Source organism: Coffea eugenioides, chromosome 6, assembly GCF_003713205.1.
Source record: "Coffea eugenioides isolate CCC68of chromosome 6, Ceug_1.0, whole genome shotgun sequence".
Taxonomy (NCBI): domain Eukaryota; kingdom Viridiplantae; phylum Streptophyta; class Magnoliopsida; order Gentianales; family Rubiaceae; genus Coffea; species Coffea eugenioides.
The window spans coordinates 12046137-12057792 of record NC_040040.1 but is presented as its reverse complement, the minus strand read 5'-3'; the positions used below and the strand labels follow the sequence as shown (position 1 = coordinate 12057792).

The 11656-nt window shown below is 35.7% G+C and overlaps 1 protein-coding gene across 1 annotated transcript; it reads left to right on the top strand.

The window, feature by feature from the left end:
• Positions 1–5481: 5481 nt before the first annotated feature.
• Positions 5482–6319, top strand: LOC113775726 (auxin-responsive protein SAUR76-like). Its single transcript, XM_027320717.1, is given in 2 exon segments — positions 5482–5713; positions 5715–6319. Coding segments are annotated over 2 exon segments (321 nt in total). The 5' UTR covers positions 5482–5570; the 3' UTR covers positions 5893–6319.
• The last annotated feature ends 5337 nt before the right edge of the window (positions 6320–11656 follow it).

The window sequence follows — 11656 nt, the reverse complement described above, 5'->3', positions numbered from 1 at the left end:
TCCTATTGCCTAAGGGCTAAGCACATGACCAAATCTCATGTTATATGTTAGAATGATGGTCGGGCCTCAATTCTTTAGGCACATGTCTCTGTTGGTCCAAGCATCTTTTCAGAGTCAAACTAGCTAGGCACTAGGTGTGGTAAAAGTCCAAGGGCCAGTGCTGAGATAAATCGCCCCAAAACATGTCAGCAGCAAAACTCCAGGTTGTGTTTAGCCTTGCCCTTTTTTCAGATGCAAAATCACGCCCATTATTGGACTGTGCTTTCTTAGCAGAGAGAGAATCGTATCTCCACTCGGATCCAAAAACAAAAACATGCACATATGCCCATTGATTGTCGACAAACCCCTAGTCATCATTTGGTTTTGATTGAACAAATATGATCTCAGCATTTGTTTCATGTAATGATGCCCATAAAGGAATCTTGAGCACTCTCACTCATGCGGGGTAATTTTTAATTGTTTAATTGTGTTGGGGTAGGGTATTATTTAAAATAATTATTTTTTATATTTTAATATATATCAGATAAAATGATAATTAAAAATATAAAAAATAATTAAAAAATATATTTATAATACAAATGAAATATTATTTAGAATAATTTAATAATCTAAATAAAAACGACACAATATGCCCGGAAACAGAAGAAGTGTGTTTGCGGGCAGATTGTGTCGTTTTTGTGTGGTCAATTATGGCTATCTTTTTCAATCTAATTTCCAATCCAGTTGGTTCCGAACTATAGTATTTAAAGTTTGCACGCTTTTCACTATCAACGGTCGACATGCGCCTCTTGAACTTTTACCGGCTCTGCATTGTGGCTGGACTTCTTGAGTCGCTCATGCTAGTGCAAAACAAGATTCCATGTTTCGGCTGCTCCGCTTTTTTCATCATTGAGACTTGTCCTGAGTATTGACAGAGATACGTACGGCACATTGAATTCGGTGCTCCGATTCCCACCCTCGACTTAGCTTAATTAGCTACGCTAGAAGATATAGTAGCCAACAATTTTTGCATATAAATGCTTCGCTAAAGTTGAACAAATTTTGGTGATTATGTGAACCACATGGGAATGGTATGGGCGATTTGGATTCATATTTTGTGCATCAAACATGTTGAAGAGAGGATCAAACACTACGTTTGCAGCGTGCACAGTCCATGTGTAGCTCACATGGCATTGCTCGATTAATTAAGGAGAAACATTTCCACGTCACTTTCAAGGTTTCGCCCCATCTGGATCATCAATTAGCAATGATATGTTTGGATTGTAAATTATTTGAGATATTTTTACTGTAGTACTTTTTATGATGTGATGTATGTGAGATAATAAAATAATTGGGAAGATAAAAAATTGTATTGAAAATTGTAATAATGATGTAAACAAATATATTTGAGGAAATAATTCACAATCCAAACAAACCCTAGTTTCGGATTCTGACTGATCAAACAAAATTAATGGATTTTGTTGCAATATTAATATGTAGGATTTTTATAACGAATACTCTTAGATACTCGTTAACGTATCTAATGTTTACCTAACCCCTCATATATATACACATACTAGCAATTCTTTTCTTATATTTATATATTTTTTCTATTTAATCTTACTTACCTTTTCTTGTATTATTTACTTTTTTTAATTAATTTTATATTTTCAAAAATATAAACTTGAAATATACGGGCACTCGTTAATATATACATATGTGTGTGTATGTATGGATTTTCGTATGTTGTCGGCCGGGGGATGATGCTACGGCGCGAAATGGATGATGATTTAATATTACGAGATGTTTTGTGTCATCAATAGGACCACAATTGCAAATTGGTACAATGGCTTCGCATTCATTTTCGGCCATTCTTCCGACATCAAATTAAAGACCCAAAACCATCATATAATGCCAAAATATCATTTTCTCTTTGGAGGTACATTCGAAGCTTGTGCGGATCTTCCGATGTACAAATGTTTAACGCAATAATTACTACTAGTTTTCAAAGGAAATTGCAATGGCAAATAAATGTTCCTTCCCCCTCATCTGTGCTTTTGTCAGAAAAAGGTTCATTCTCGAATGTGATGCCAAAATATAACCTCAGAAAGAAGAAGCTTTTGCTCCCTTGGTAACCCACCATGACCAAAAATTTGTGAATGATCTGGGGATATTATCGAGACATTGTTGATCTTTGTTGTTTTCTTTTTTAACCGCTGTGGTGGAAGCAAAATAGATCAAGTAGTATAAATTGGATCCAAAAGGACAATGGCAAATAATTCATATACTGGTTAAACGAGAATTCATGTAGGTCAACAATGTTCATTACCTACCTACAGAGAATCTTTTGAGAAGGAGACAAAAATATCAACTTTTCAAACGTTAACAGTTCAGAGTTAAATACTGACAAACAAAAATAAGCAGATTAATTAATTTCATGCACCAATAAGTGCTCTCGAATTTACTATATATTTATTTAGTTCTACAGGAAAAGGGGGATTGTGGTGGTTACCACCAGTTGCTTCTTGTGCATATGTATACTATTTCTTATCAACTCTTCATTGGAAAAATAGCAGACATTCGAACCAAATAGATATATACATGAGACTTGGATGATTGTAACCATCCAGAATTCAGCAACTCCGTGGCACATGTCTGTCGCTTTCAAGAAAGAATTTCATTTTGAAGATGGACTAATTTACTCTTTTCAAGAAAAAAATATTAAATATAACCACTGAGCTTGGTTCAATAACTGCCATGGGCTGTAGGTGGGGGTTCAAATTACACCCGCAACGAAAAAAATTCAAGAGTAATGCCAAAACACTCCTATGATCTAGTAAGATCTGTGTACCTGCTAACTCCTAACACAAGTCTCTTTAGACTCCCATTTCCCTGTAGTTTAGGATAAAATATGTTATACAATTGTTATCGTCTCTGGAAAAAAAAAAGCAAAAAATATTGAATATGAAAAAGTTGAATACAATTGGTTGCAAGGCTTGTTCAGAGAATAACAATTTTGAAATTAGCTAGTAAATCAAAAGTATATAAACATGAATAATATAACGATAAGGAAGTGTAACATCTATGTCCCTTTTACAGTATAAGATCGTATTGCTAATAATTCAAGTTTTTAATGCGCGAGTTTTAAATGTTCATACACATAACAGATGTAAATATACGCACACATATATGCAGTGTCTATGTTGAAATTCCTTTTCTTTTTTGGTAAGAAAAAAGTTTGGTTGAGTTTTTTTTTTCGGTAAGAAAAAGCTTGAATCGATTGGTCTATGACCACAAGTCAAGACATGCCTCCCATGACCACAATCCTTGCGCTTTTTTTTTTTTCCACTAATAAAAAAAAAATGTTTGGGTAGATTCAGCCTGGTCTTATCAACTCATAAAGAAACTAGATTTTAACACCTTTGAGATTTTAGGAAGCGTTTACCAATTAAATCATCTTGTGTTGGCATTGAGATTGTATTTGGTGAATGTCAATTTGAACAAAAAAAAACACTCTTGAAGTTGTTGAGAGTGCCATTCATCTTGCCCTAATGTATCCTTTTTCTTTTTCTTTTTTTTTTTGAGAACTCTGGATTCTCGAGTGCCAGCGTGAAGATGTCCATGGGTCTCAATCACCGAATTCAAGAGTAGATTGCAAGTTAGACTGTGTAACGTTCCTAAGAAAATTTTTCTTTTGGAGTTCAGACTTTTTGAAAAGCCAATATCCAAATGAAGGACTACAGCAAAGCCAAAATATAGTTTAATTGATAGACGCAGCTGGTAAAATAATGCTTAGCAGCGACTCCTGTAGCTAATTCGTGGTTGCGTGGCATCTTAAGAACCCTAACAACTTCATAGTTCGATTAGTTAACAGTTCCATCTTTGTCTTTTACGAAAATGGCAACCGTTCAGATTAAAAATGACCTCGCCCGCCTGATTTATTAATCCTCCTCTGCAACCGTTCTATCAGGTTTTGGCTCTTTGTTCTCATTGGAATTCCATACATCCATACATATATACATATATATATATATATATACACACACTGACGGTGTATACACTATCACGCTTGGATACACGACACATACGCAAAATTTGAGTTTCAAATTCAAATTCGAATTATGTGTCATACATCTAATGGTAAAAGTGTATAAGCTGTTAATGTATAGTTGATTAATATATATATATAATTCACACACACACACACACTCTTCTTGTAGATTATGGTGTGACAACTTTTATCTATAAAGTTACAACAAAATAAAGGATGCATAAGTCTTGCGTGCCGCTTTTGAGTTTGCCAACTGTGATATTTGATGATTTTCTTCAGTGTTTTTTTCCTGTCTGCCAGCGGGCCGGGGCTTGAATTTGGTCCCAAATGAAGGTTGAAGGGGGAAGAATTTAGTCCTGGAATCCTTAACACTGCAAATTGGCTGGCCCTTTCTGGGATAGCTAAAAAAACCTGGACAGATGCAAGTTGTGCTCAGTGGAAAATGCCATTTTTCTTAATGACCTACAGGTACAAGTTCCTTAATGTGTCACACTGGACAAGTCTTTTCAAAACATGCAGCAATTGGATTAGTGGATGGTGTGGAGGTTTTTGTTTATATTCTTCATTTAATCTAAAGTAAAGGGGTTGGGTTCCACTTCCCAGCATCCTCCCCAAAGTGAAAATGATGTTTCCATTTGGAAAATATTTTTTGCAGCTCCATCCACAAACCATAGAGTTCTAAGTTGATTGCTTAGTCTCCTGAGCCACTCAATTTATTTAGGGAAGATCCTTTGAACGTGCATGTGTCTGTTCTTCGTCATCTTTTGCTGAATCAGCGAAAAAGGCAGGTGTCTTTTCTTTCTTTTTTTTTTTTTTTTTTACTCTCCTTTTCATCCTAAGCATATATATCCACTAAATGTTTGTATTCCCATGCATCAATAGATAGTTTGACAGAATATGAACTAAACTTTTCCATTAACAACGCATTCAATCGTATAAAAAGCTGTTGGAAAATGATAGGAGCAATTTTCTAAAATCATCTATCCTAAAAGGTGAATGAAGGCTATACGTACCCAATTTTTTTTTTTTCTGTTTACATATTGTTCTCAATTCAGCTGCATTAATCAAACAGAGAAAATTAACATTGCCGTAGAATTTTTGAATTTCAATACCCTAAATGTCAAACATTGGCTTCTTCTCAAATCTCTTAGAAATAACTCCAATTTTTTTAGCAGTGGGTTAATATTCTCAAGGGCGAGTCCCTAGCATTTAATTCAGACCCGAGACCCGGCCCGCCTCCAAAGGCCGCAGCTGGTTTTTGCTCCAAACCAACCTTCACCGTTAATCTTTACAATTTGTGCTTGGTTCCCATAACGTGGCCGGCTTGCTTAATTAATTAATTAAACAGTAAACCAAAACCAAATCCAAATCCAAAATTTAACCATTTTAACCCCACTCCCGCCCCTTTTAATACGCAGCTTCCTCCCACTTTCTCAAGCCCCACAAACCAGCATTCTTCCTTCTTCTCTCCTCCTCCGTCTCCCGAGCTTCTTAATTCTCCAAATACTTCATCATCTTCTTCTTCTTCCTCTTCCCACCAATGGCCAAAGCTGGCAAACTCACCAAGCTCAAGTCAGTCCTAAAGAAAATGCAGTCTTTCAAACTTGGGAGGGCCAATGGCAGCCCCATTGCCGCCGCCAACAGTTGCTCCGACGATGAAAACGCTGTATCCAACCAAGAACGTCTACGTAGGCAAGGCGCCGATAAGCTCCGACGTCATCACCCGACCGGTCCATGGACTGACTGACTGCATTAGAGTCGGCTGTGAAGTTGTGCTGTTTGAGCATTTGCTTTGGATGCTGGAAAATGCTGATCCTCAGCCGGAGTCGTTGGACGAGCTGGTCGAGTTTTATGCTTGTTAAAGAAGAAAGAAGCAGCGGCGGATTTGGTGGCGGCGGGTGGTGGGAGGTTTGCGTAACTGTCTGTCAGAAACTGAACAGAGAGGAATAACTGCTTCCCTGTGCTGAGGGAGGGGTGATTCTGTGCGGTCATCCGTATGGTATATAGTTGTAAATGCTTCTAAAAGTAATAACGATTAGCGGTGTAGAAAAGAAGGAGGACTGTGTGAGAGGGAGAGGAGAGTTGATCATCCTTCGTTTGTTGCAACTGAACGGTGAGGATTAACCCATTTTTACATGGCTACTCTTTAAGCAGCATGGCTTAGTGGGTATATTACTTAGATTACTATGTTGATTACTATAATCATTATTGATGTTGTTCTTTCATTCATCAATGCAAGGTGTTAATTGATCTCGTTGTTTGCAAATTAAGACAATGTCGCTTTCTTCTTGCCGAGTGATATTTTTAATGGTAATGTGCCAGTGGAGTTCTCCTTTTTTCAAGAAGTAATGAAACTTTAGGTTCACTATTAGGAGCAATCAGCCTCATTAGCGCTAAAACTTGTTTTTAAGCATTAGTTTTTCTCCATGATGCAATGACAATAACATTTTATGTAAAGTGTCTTGCCAGGAAAAAAAAAAAGAGAACACCTTTTGGGTACTAAAGGATAGTTCAGAATACCCAGAAATAATAATAATACATTATCAAACGTCTCTTGATATCTGGTTTTTCACATGGTAGGATAATGATCCAGTTGAAACGGACAAGCATTTGCTTTGCTTATATCTTATATAATCTACACTTTTGCCATAGAAACTGAATTTAAAGGAAAGAGTTACATATATATATATATATATGTCACTAATGCCAGTGCCATTCAAGTTTCTTCAAACCACAGAGCTTGATTCAAGGAGGGACTGAAAAGTTTAGTCCCTCTTTAATTGGGCTAAAGGCGGGAGTTCAAATCTCACGTACAGCGAAAAAAATCTAATGATGGTGTCAAAACCCCCCAAGCACCCCTTTGGTCTAGGAAAAAAAAAATTCCAGTTTCTTCAAAAATTTGGTGGTTCCCAGCATTTGACAAACACCTTAAAATAATGAAGAGAAGAGAATTAAACACTTAGTTAAAACCATTCTAATCGCATAATACAGTCAACACTTCAATTAGTGTATTTGTCTAATGGCTGCTAGACGAAAGATATGTGTCAAAAGACTGATTATTAAAATGAAGAACGTAAATTACGCACCGCCTTTTATTATTTAATATTCCTTGACCGTGTCATATGTGTCCTACCGTCGAATAATCTATAGCATTCATGAACGCCTTTTCTTTTCTTTTCTTTCTTTGCAAATTGCTAAAATTTGGACCTGTTTAATTTACACTGCAGATTTTGGTCTGTCCAGCTTTTGAACTCGACCATATTGACAGCTTCGTCTTTATTCATTTGCATTTCATGGTCTTTGCGAGTGCGTGAGTGTGTGCGCTTTTTTCTTTTTCTTTTTTTTTGGTTTTTTCTTCTTGGTGCGATGGTTAGATTAATTTGAGAGGTGATATTTTGCAAGAAACGAGAGTTCTGAACCTGGCCGGAATACAAGAAAAGGGTACGTACTATGCAGCCTGCCAGAAAAGAGAAGTTTAGCCTTAAATATGAGTTGGTACATATTAGGATTTGGCTAGGTCCAAAGCTATTAACATAAACTATGTGGAAGAATCCGTTGTCTTGGCTTCATAATTAATTAAGATTGATATTAATAAAGAAAATAATAATAATGCTTCATTACTTGAAATTTTGAGAACCCAAAAGGCAAATGGGGAAAAGAAATGCCTGGTTTGAGTAAGTAGTGAGTTTCCTTGGGAGAGGGGGCATGATGAAGCGAATCGTAGGTAGGCTAGCAATGCATATATTCTGTATAATTTTTGTAAAGTCAGAAATGTGTATAGTTTAAGATGGTAATGATTGGGTAGTTAGAGATGCTGTTTGTTTTTTTTTGTTTTATTTTGCTTTTGATTGATTCAGCAGCAGCACACGCGCAGTCTGTTTGTTGTTAAAGCTAGGTGGAACCTTTGATTATGCTTCTTTGAAGACTTTATCAATAGCTTTTAAGCGGAAGACACGAATTTTAGCTCCATGTCACCTGCAAGGCTGTAACGCGTTTCGTAGCTGCCACCTCTAACGACAAAGATAAATATGTTCAGCAGCAACAGCAAGGTATGGCAATAGTGATAAATTAGTATTCATAAACTCCATCCATAAGTGGTTAAAGTGCTGGCAGTGATCAAGCCTGCATTCTCAAATGGCCACAATTTTACGAGTCAAGTATCTATTTTTAAAGGTGAAAAGGCCTAGTTATGCCGTTGTGAAGAGATGAATGTTATGTTCATGAGTAAAAGATTATGTCCTACGTTGATTCGAGAGATGAAGAAAGAGCACATAATATGTAAATAAAGATCCGAGACCTAACATGTTAAGCTTCTGGGTCAGATCGAATTGGATTCCTGACTTACATATTGGGTTATTTGATGGTCTCTCTCTCTCAAGGCGTTTCTCCCTAACAATGAATTTTGAATCAATAGAGTATACTTATCTCAATCTCCGGTTAGCGGCATATATATACATATTCGCGAACGATCACAATCAATCACCTTTTAAAAAAAAAAAGTCAAGTTAATTTTAAGGTGTAGGTATGGTAAGAGTCCTTTTAAATGTGAGATTTAGTTGCAATATTTCTAACTTATGCAATTCGTGATACATGAGCTTTACATCTAGCTCTAATTTTATCTCCTAATTGATTGAATTACTACTTGATTGCAACTCAAATTGACAAACTTTTGTGGTTGACGTGTGCTTCTTTTCCTCAACCTAAACCTACACTGAATTTCATCTCTACAATAGGCATGTAAATATTGTACTGATAATTTAGCATGAATCAGTAGGTACTTGTGTTAACATCCCTCCTCAAAGGGATTATCTAACGAAGTATCGTATCGTGTTCAGCATACCCATCGGACATGTAGCTAGAGCACATTTATCTGTCGCTTTAGTCTTAAACAACTCAACCATATGATCTCGTTTTATTCGGGAGAGCTGAGGTTTTTCTTTTCTTTTTCTTTTTCCATGGTTCCATCCCTCTGACTACATCTTTATCTTTTGATGATTCGGTGTTGGTGGTTAGCCCTCGGCAGCAAAAGGACGTGATTTGAAAGTTGAATTGTTTTCTGGTTTTGGTATAAGTTTTCGGAAAAGACAAAACGAGCAGAAGAAGACGACCGCGTTTTACGGCTTTACGAAGGGTCGACAGCCAATCATGCTGCGACGACCTCACTATTCATTTTCATGTTTGGTGGTTGCGTTACTGGTATTACTATTTGCTGCTATTTGTGCGGTGATTTTTTATGTTAATAATTATGAATTTGTATTATATGATATGATCTAAATTTATTAATATAAAAAAAATTATACACTGAATGTGCATAAAAAACTTAAACTCACAAGAATGCCAATACACGACGGAGGGGGGGGGGGGGTGTGTTTGGAATCTATGGTATATCTAGAAACGCATTTTTTGTCGTGATGATTTTAACTATCAATCTCTCTTTTTGGCGTAGAAATCCTTATTTTGATTTACAGGACAACTCCATCAGTTGTGGTCATGGACAAATGCACAAATTAAGAATACAGCTTAAGTGAGAATTTGGAAGTCAATTAAATGTTTTTTGACTGGCCTGATGTGGTGACTTTTTCTGGCACTAAATGTCATTGGAACTATCCATTTTTCCCGAACAATTGGCCCATTTGGCAAACAAGTTTTTTGTTAAGTTTATCTGATATAAATTTTTTAATAACTTTAACTACAGTAACTTCAAAAAAAATTTCAAAGTTTTTAAACTATCCACTTCAAAATATCAAAAAATTTACACACTTTAAAATTTTTCCTACAATTTTTAAAGTAAATTACAGTAAAATTTTAGACAAACACTCAAAAAACTCATTTGCCAAACGGGTCAATAATCAGTCACCAAACCATTTCCCTTATTGTGCAACAACACCTCCTATACCTATGAACGATCGAGTATATTTGAATTGAGAAAAGGTTGTCAAATTAATGGATTTGAAATGACTAGGTTTGTAATTGAAAATAAACCAAATACCTTTGTTTGGCTGGCGATTGTCACAGGACAACTAGAACTTACATTTAAGAAAACAATAGGGGTAGACTTTAAAAAAGAAAAGTTCATGGACTAAATAACGTTGGAACAGGCAGAGAGAGAGGTCCGAGGAGGACTTGCATGCAAATTGGCAGAGTTTGAATTCACTAAATTTCATCACTAATTGTAGATTTTTAATATCTCAATCCAAATGGACCATTCAAAGTATTTCAAAAAATATGGCTAACATATTGGAATTTTGTTTTACAAAATGATTTAAAAAATTTTGCAGGACATAGTAAGTTTTTTAACACTATTTTTCTTTTTTCTTTCTAGAATTCACTTTCTTCAAACTTTTGTGATAAAAGATAAAAAGAGTGTGTTCATGAGTTTTGTAAATTGAGGGCAAGATTTTTGGCTCAGTGAAGCTTAAACTTGTACACTTTTTTTTTTCGAAGAGATGGTAGTAGTAGTAGTAGTAGTAGGACAATCCTTTTTGAGCTACAATTAGTATTGACATTTGACATTCTCAAAATGGTTGAGAGGAATTATTTAACAATTTGGGTTTGTTTGGTTAGTGTTCATTTGTACAATTTTTAATTGTTTGTATCATCAACACATTTTTGAATCACCCTTTTATTTTACATACATCATATCGAAAAAGTGTTACAGTATTTTTTTTGAAAAAATTGTCCCAAATAATCTCTTACCAAAAAAAGTGCTCAATGTTTGTTGGACTCCAGGAGCTAAACGTATTAATCCTTTTTTTTTGGGTCAAATATTAATCTTGTATTCGGTGAAGTGTTTGTTTGCAAAAAATTTTTAGTTGTACGTAACTCTACTTTTATGTACTGTCAACTGTGGCATTCATTGAGGTTAGCCACTCCTCCGAGGACCAGCCCACATGTAAGTGGGCCGCCAAAATCAGACTCACGATTCATAGGCCCCCTTCCCAAGCACCTCGTTTCCAGCTACTCGTGTGATATCTTGGTCCTAAACTTTTGTCTATTTTTATCAATTTTAAAATCACGCAGACTTGCACAAATCGCCAAATAAACAGCAAACTTCAAGAGAAAAAGAATTAAGGTCAGAATTCAGGAGTGGAACCTGCTTCTATTTATTTATTTTTTTACTGGGGGCCCATTGCCAGATAAACTTGAGGTGAATCCATTATATCGTTATTCTAAAGAATTATATCGTTATTCTAAAGAAGAGTTCTATTTCTTGTTCTTGACTTATCCCATGAAATTCATTCATAACTATAGATATATTGAAATAATACTCTCACGTAACCTTTACACCAAATTTCACATAATCCGGGCATAATTAGCTCATAATCTTTCAAGGCATGTGCTTTGTTGGTTTCATTCCTTTTCTATCTCAATCGAAAATGGAAAAGAAATTCGAGAGGTGCACATGGAGATTTATTTCTAAAAAGATATTGGTGATTAGTACTTGAATGGCTCTATCAATTTGTAGTGCTTTATTCTTTTAAAAGATTATGATAAGAAATTGGTAATGAATTTTTCTAAAGGATGCTGAGTAGAACTGTCAATGGGTCGGACCAACCTGACCTCGGCTTGTTCGGCCTGAGAAAAAGGTCGATGAGTCCGATCATTTAGTGAGTCGATTTGAGTTTG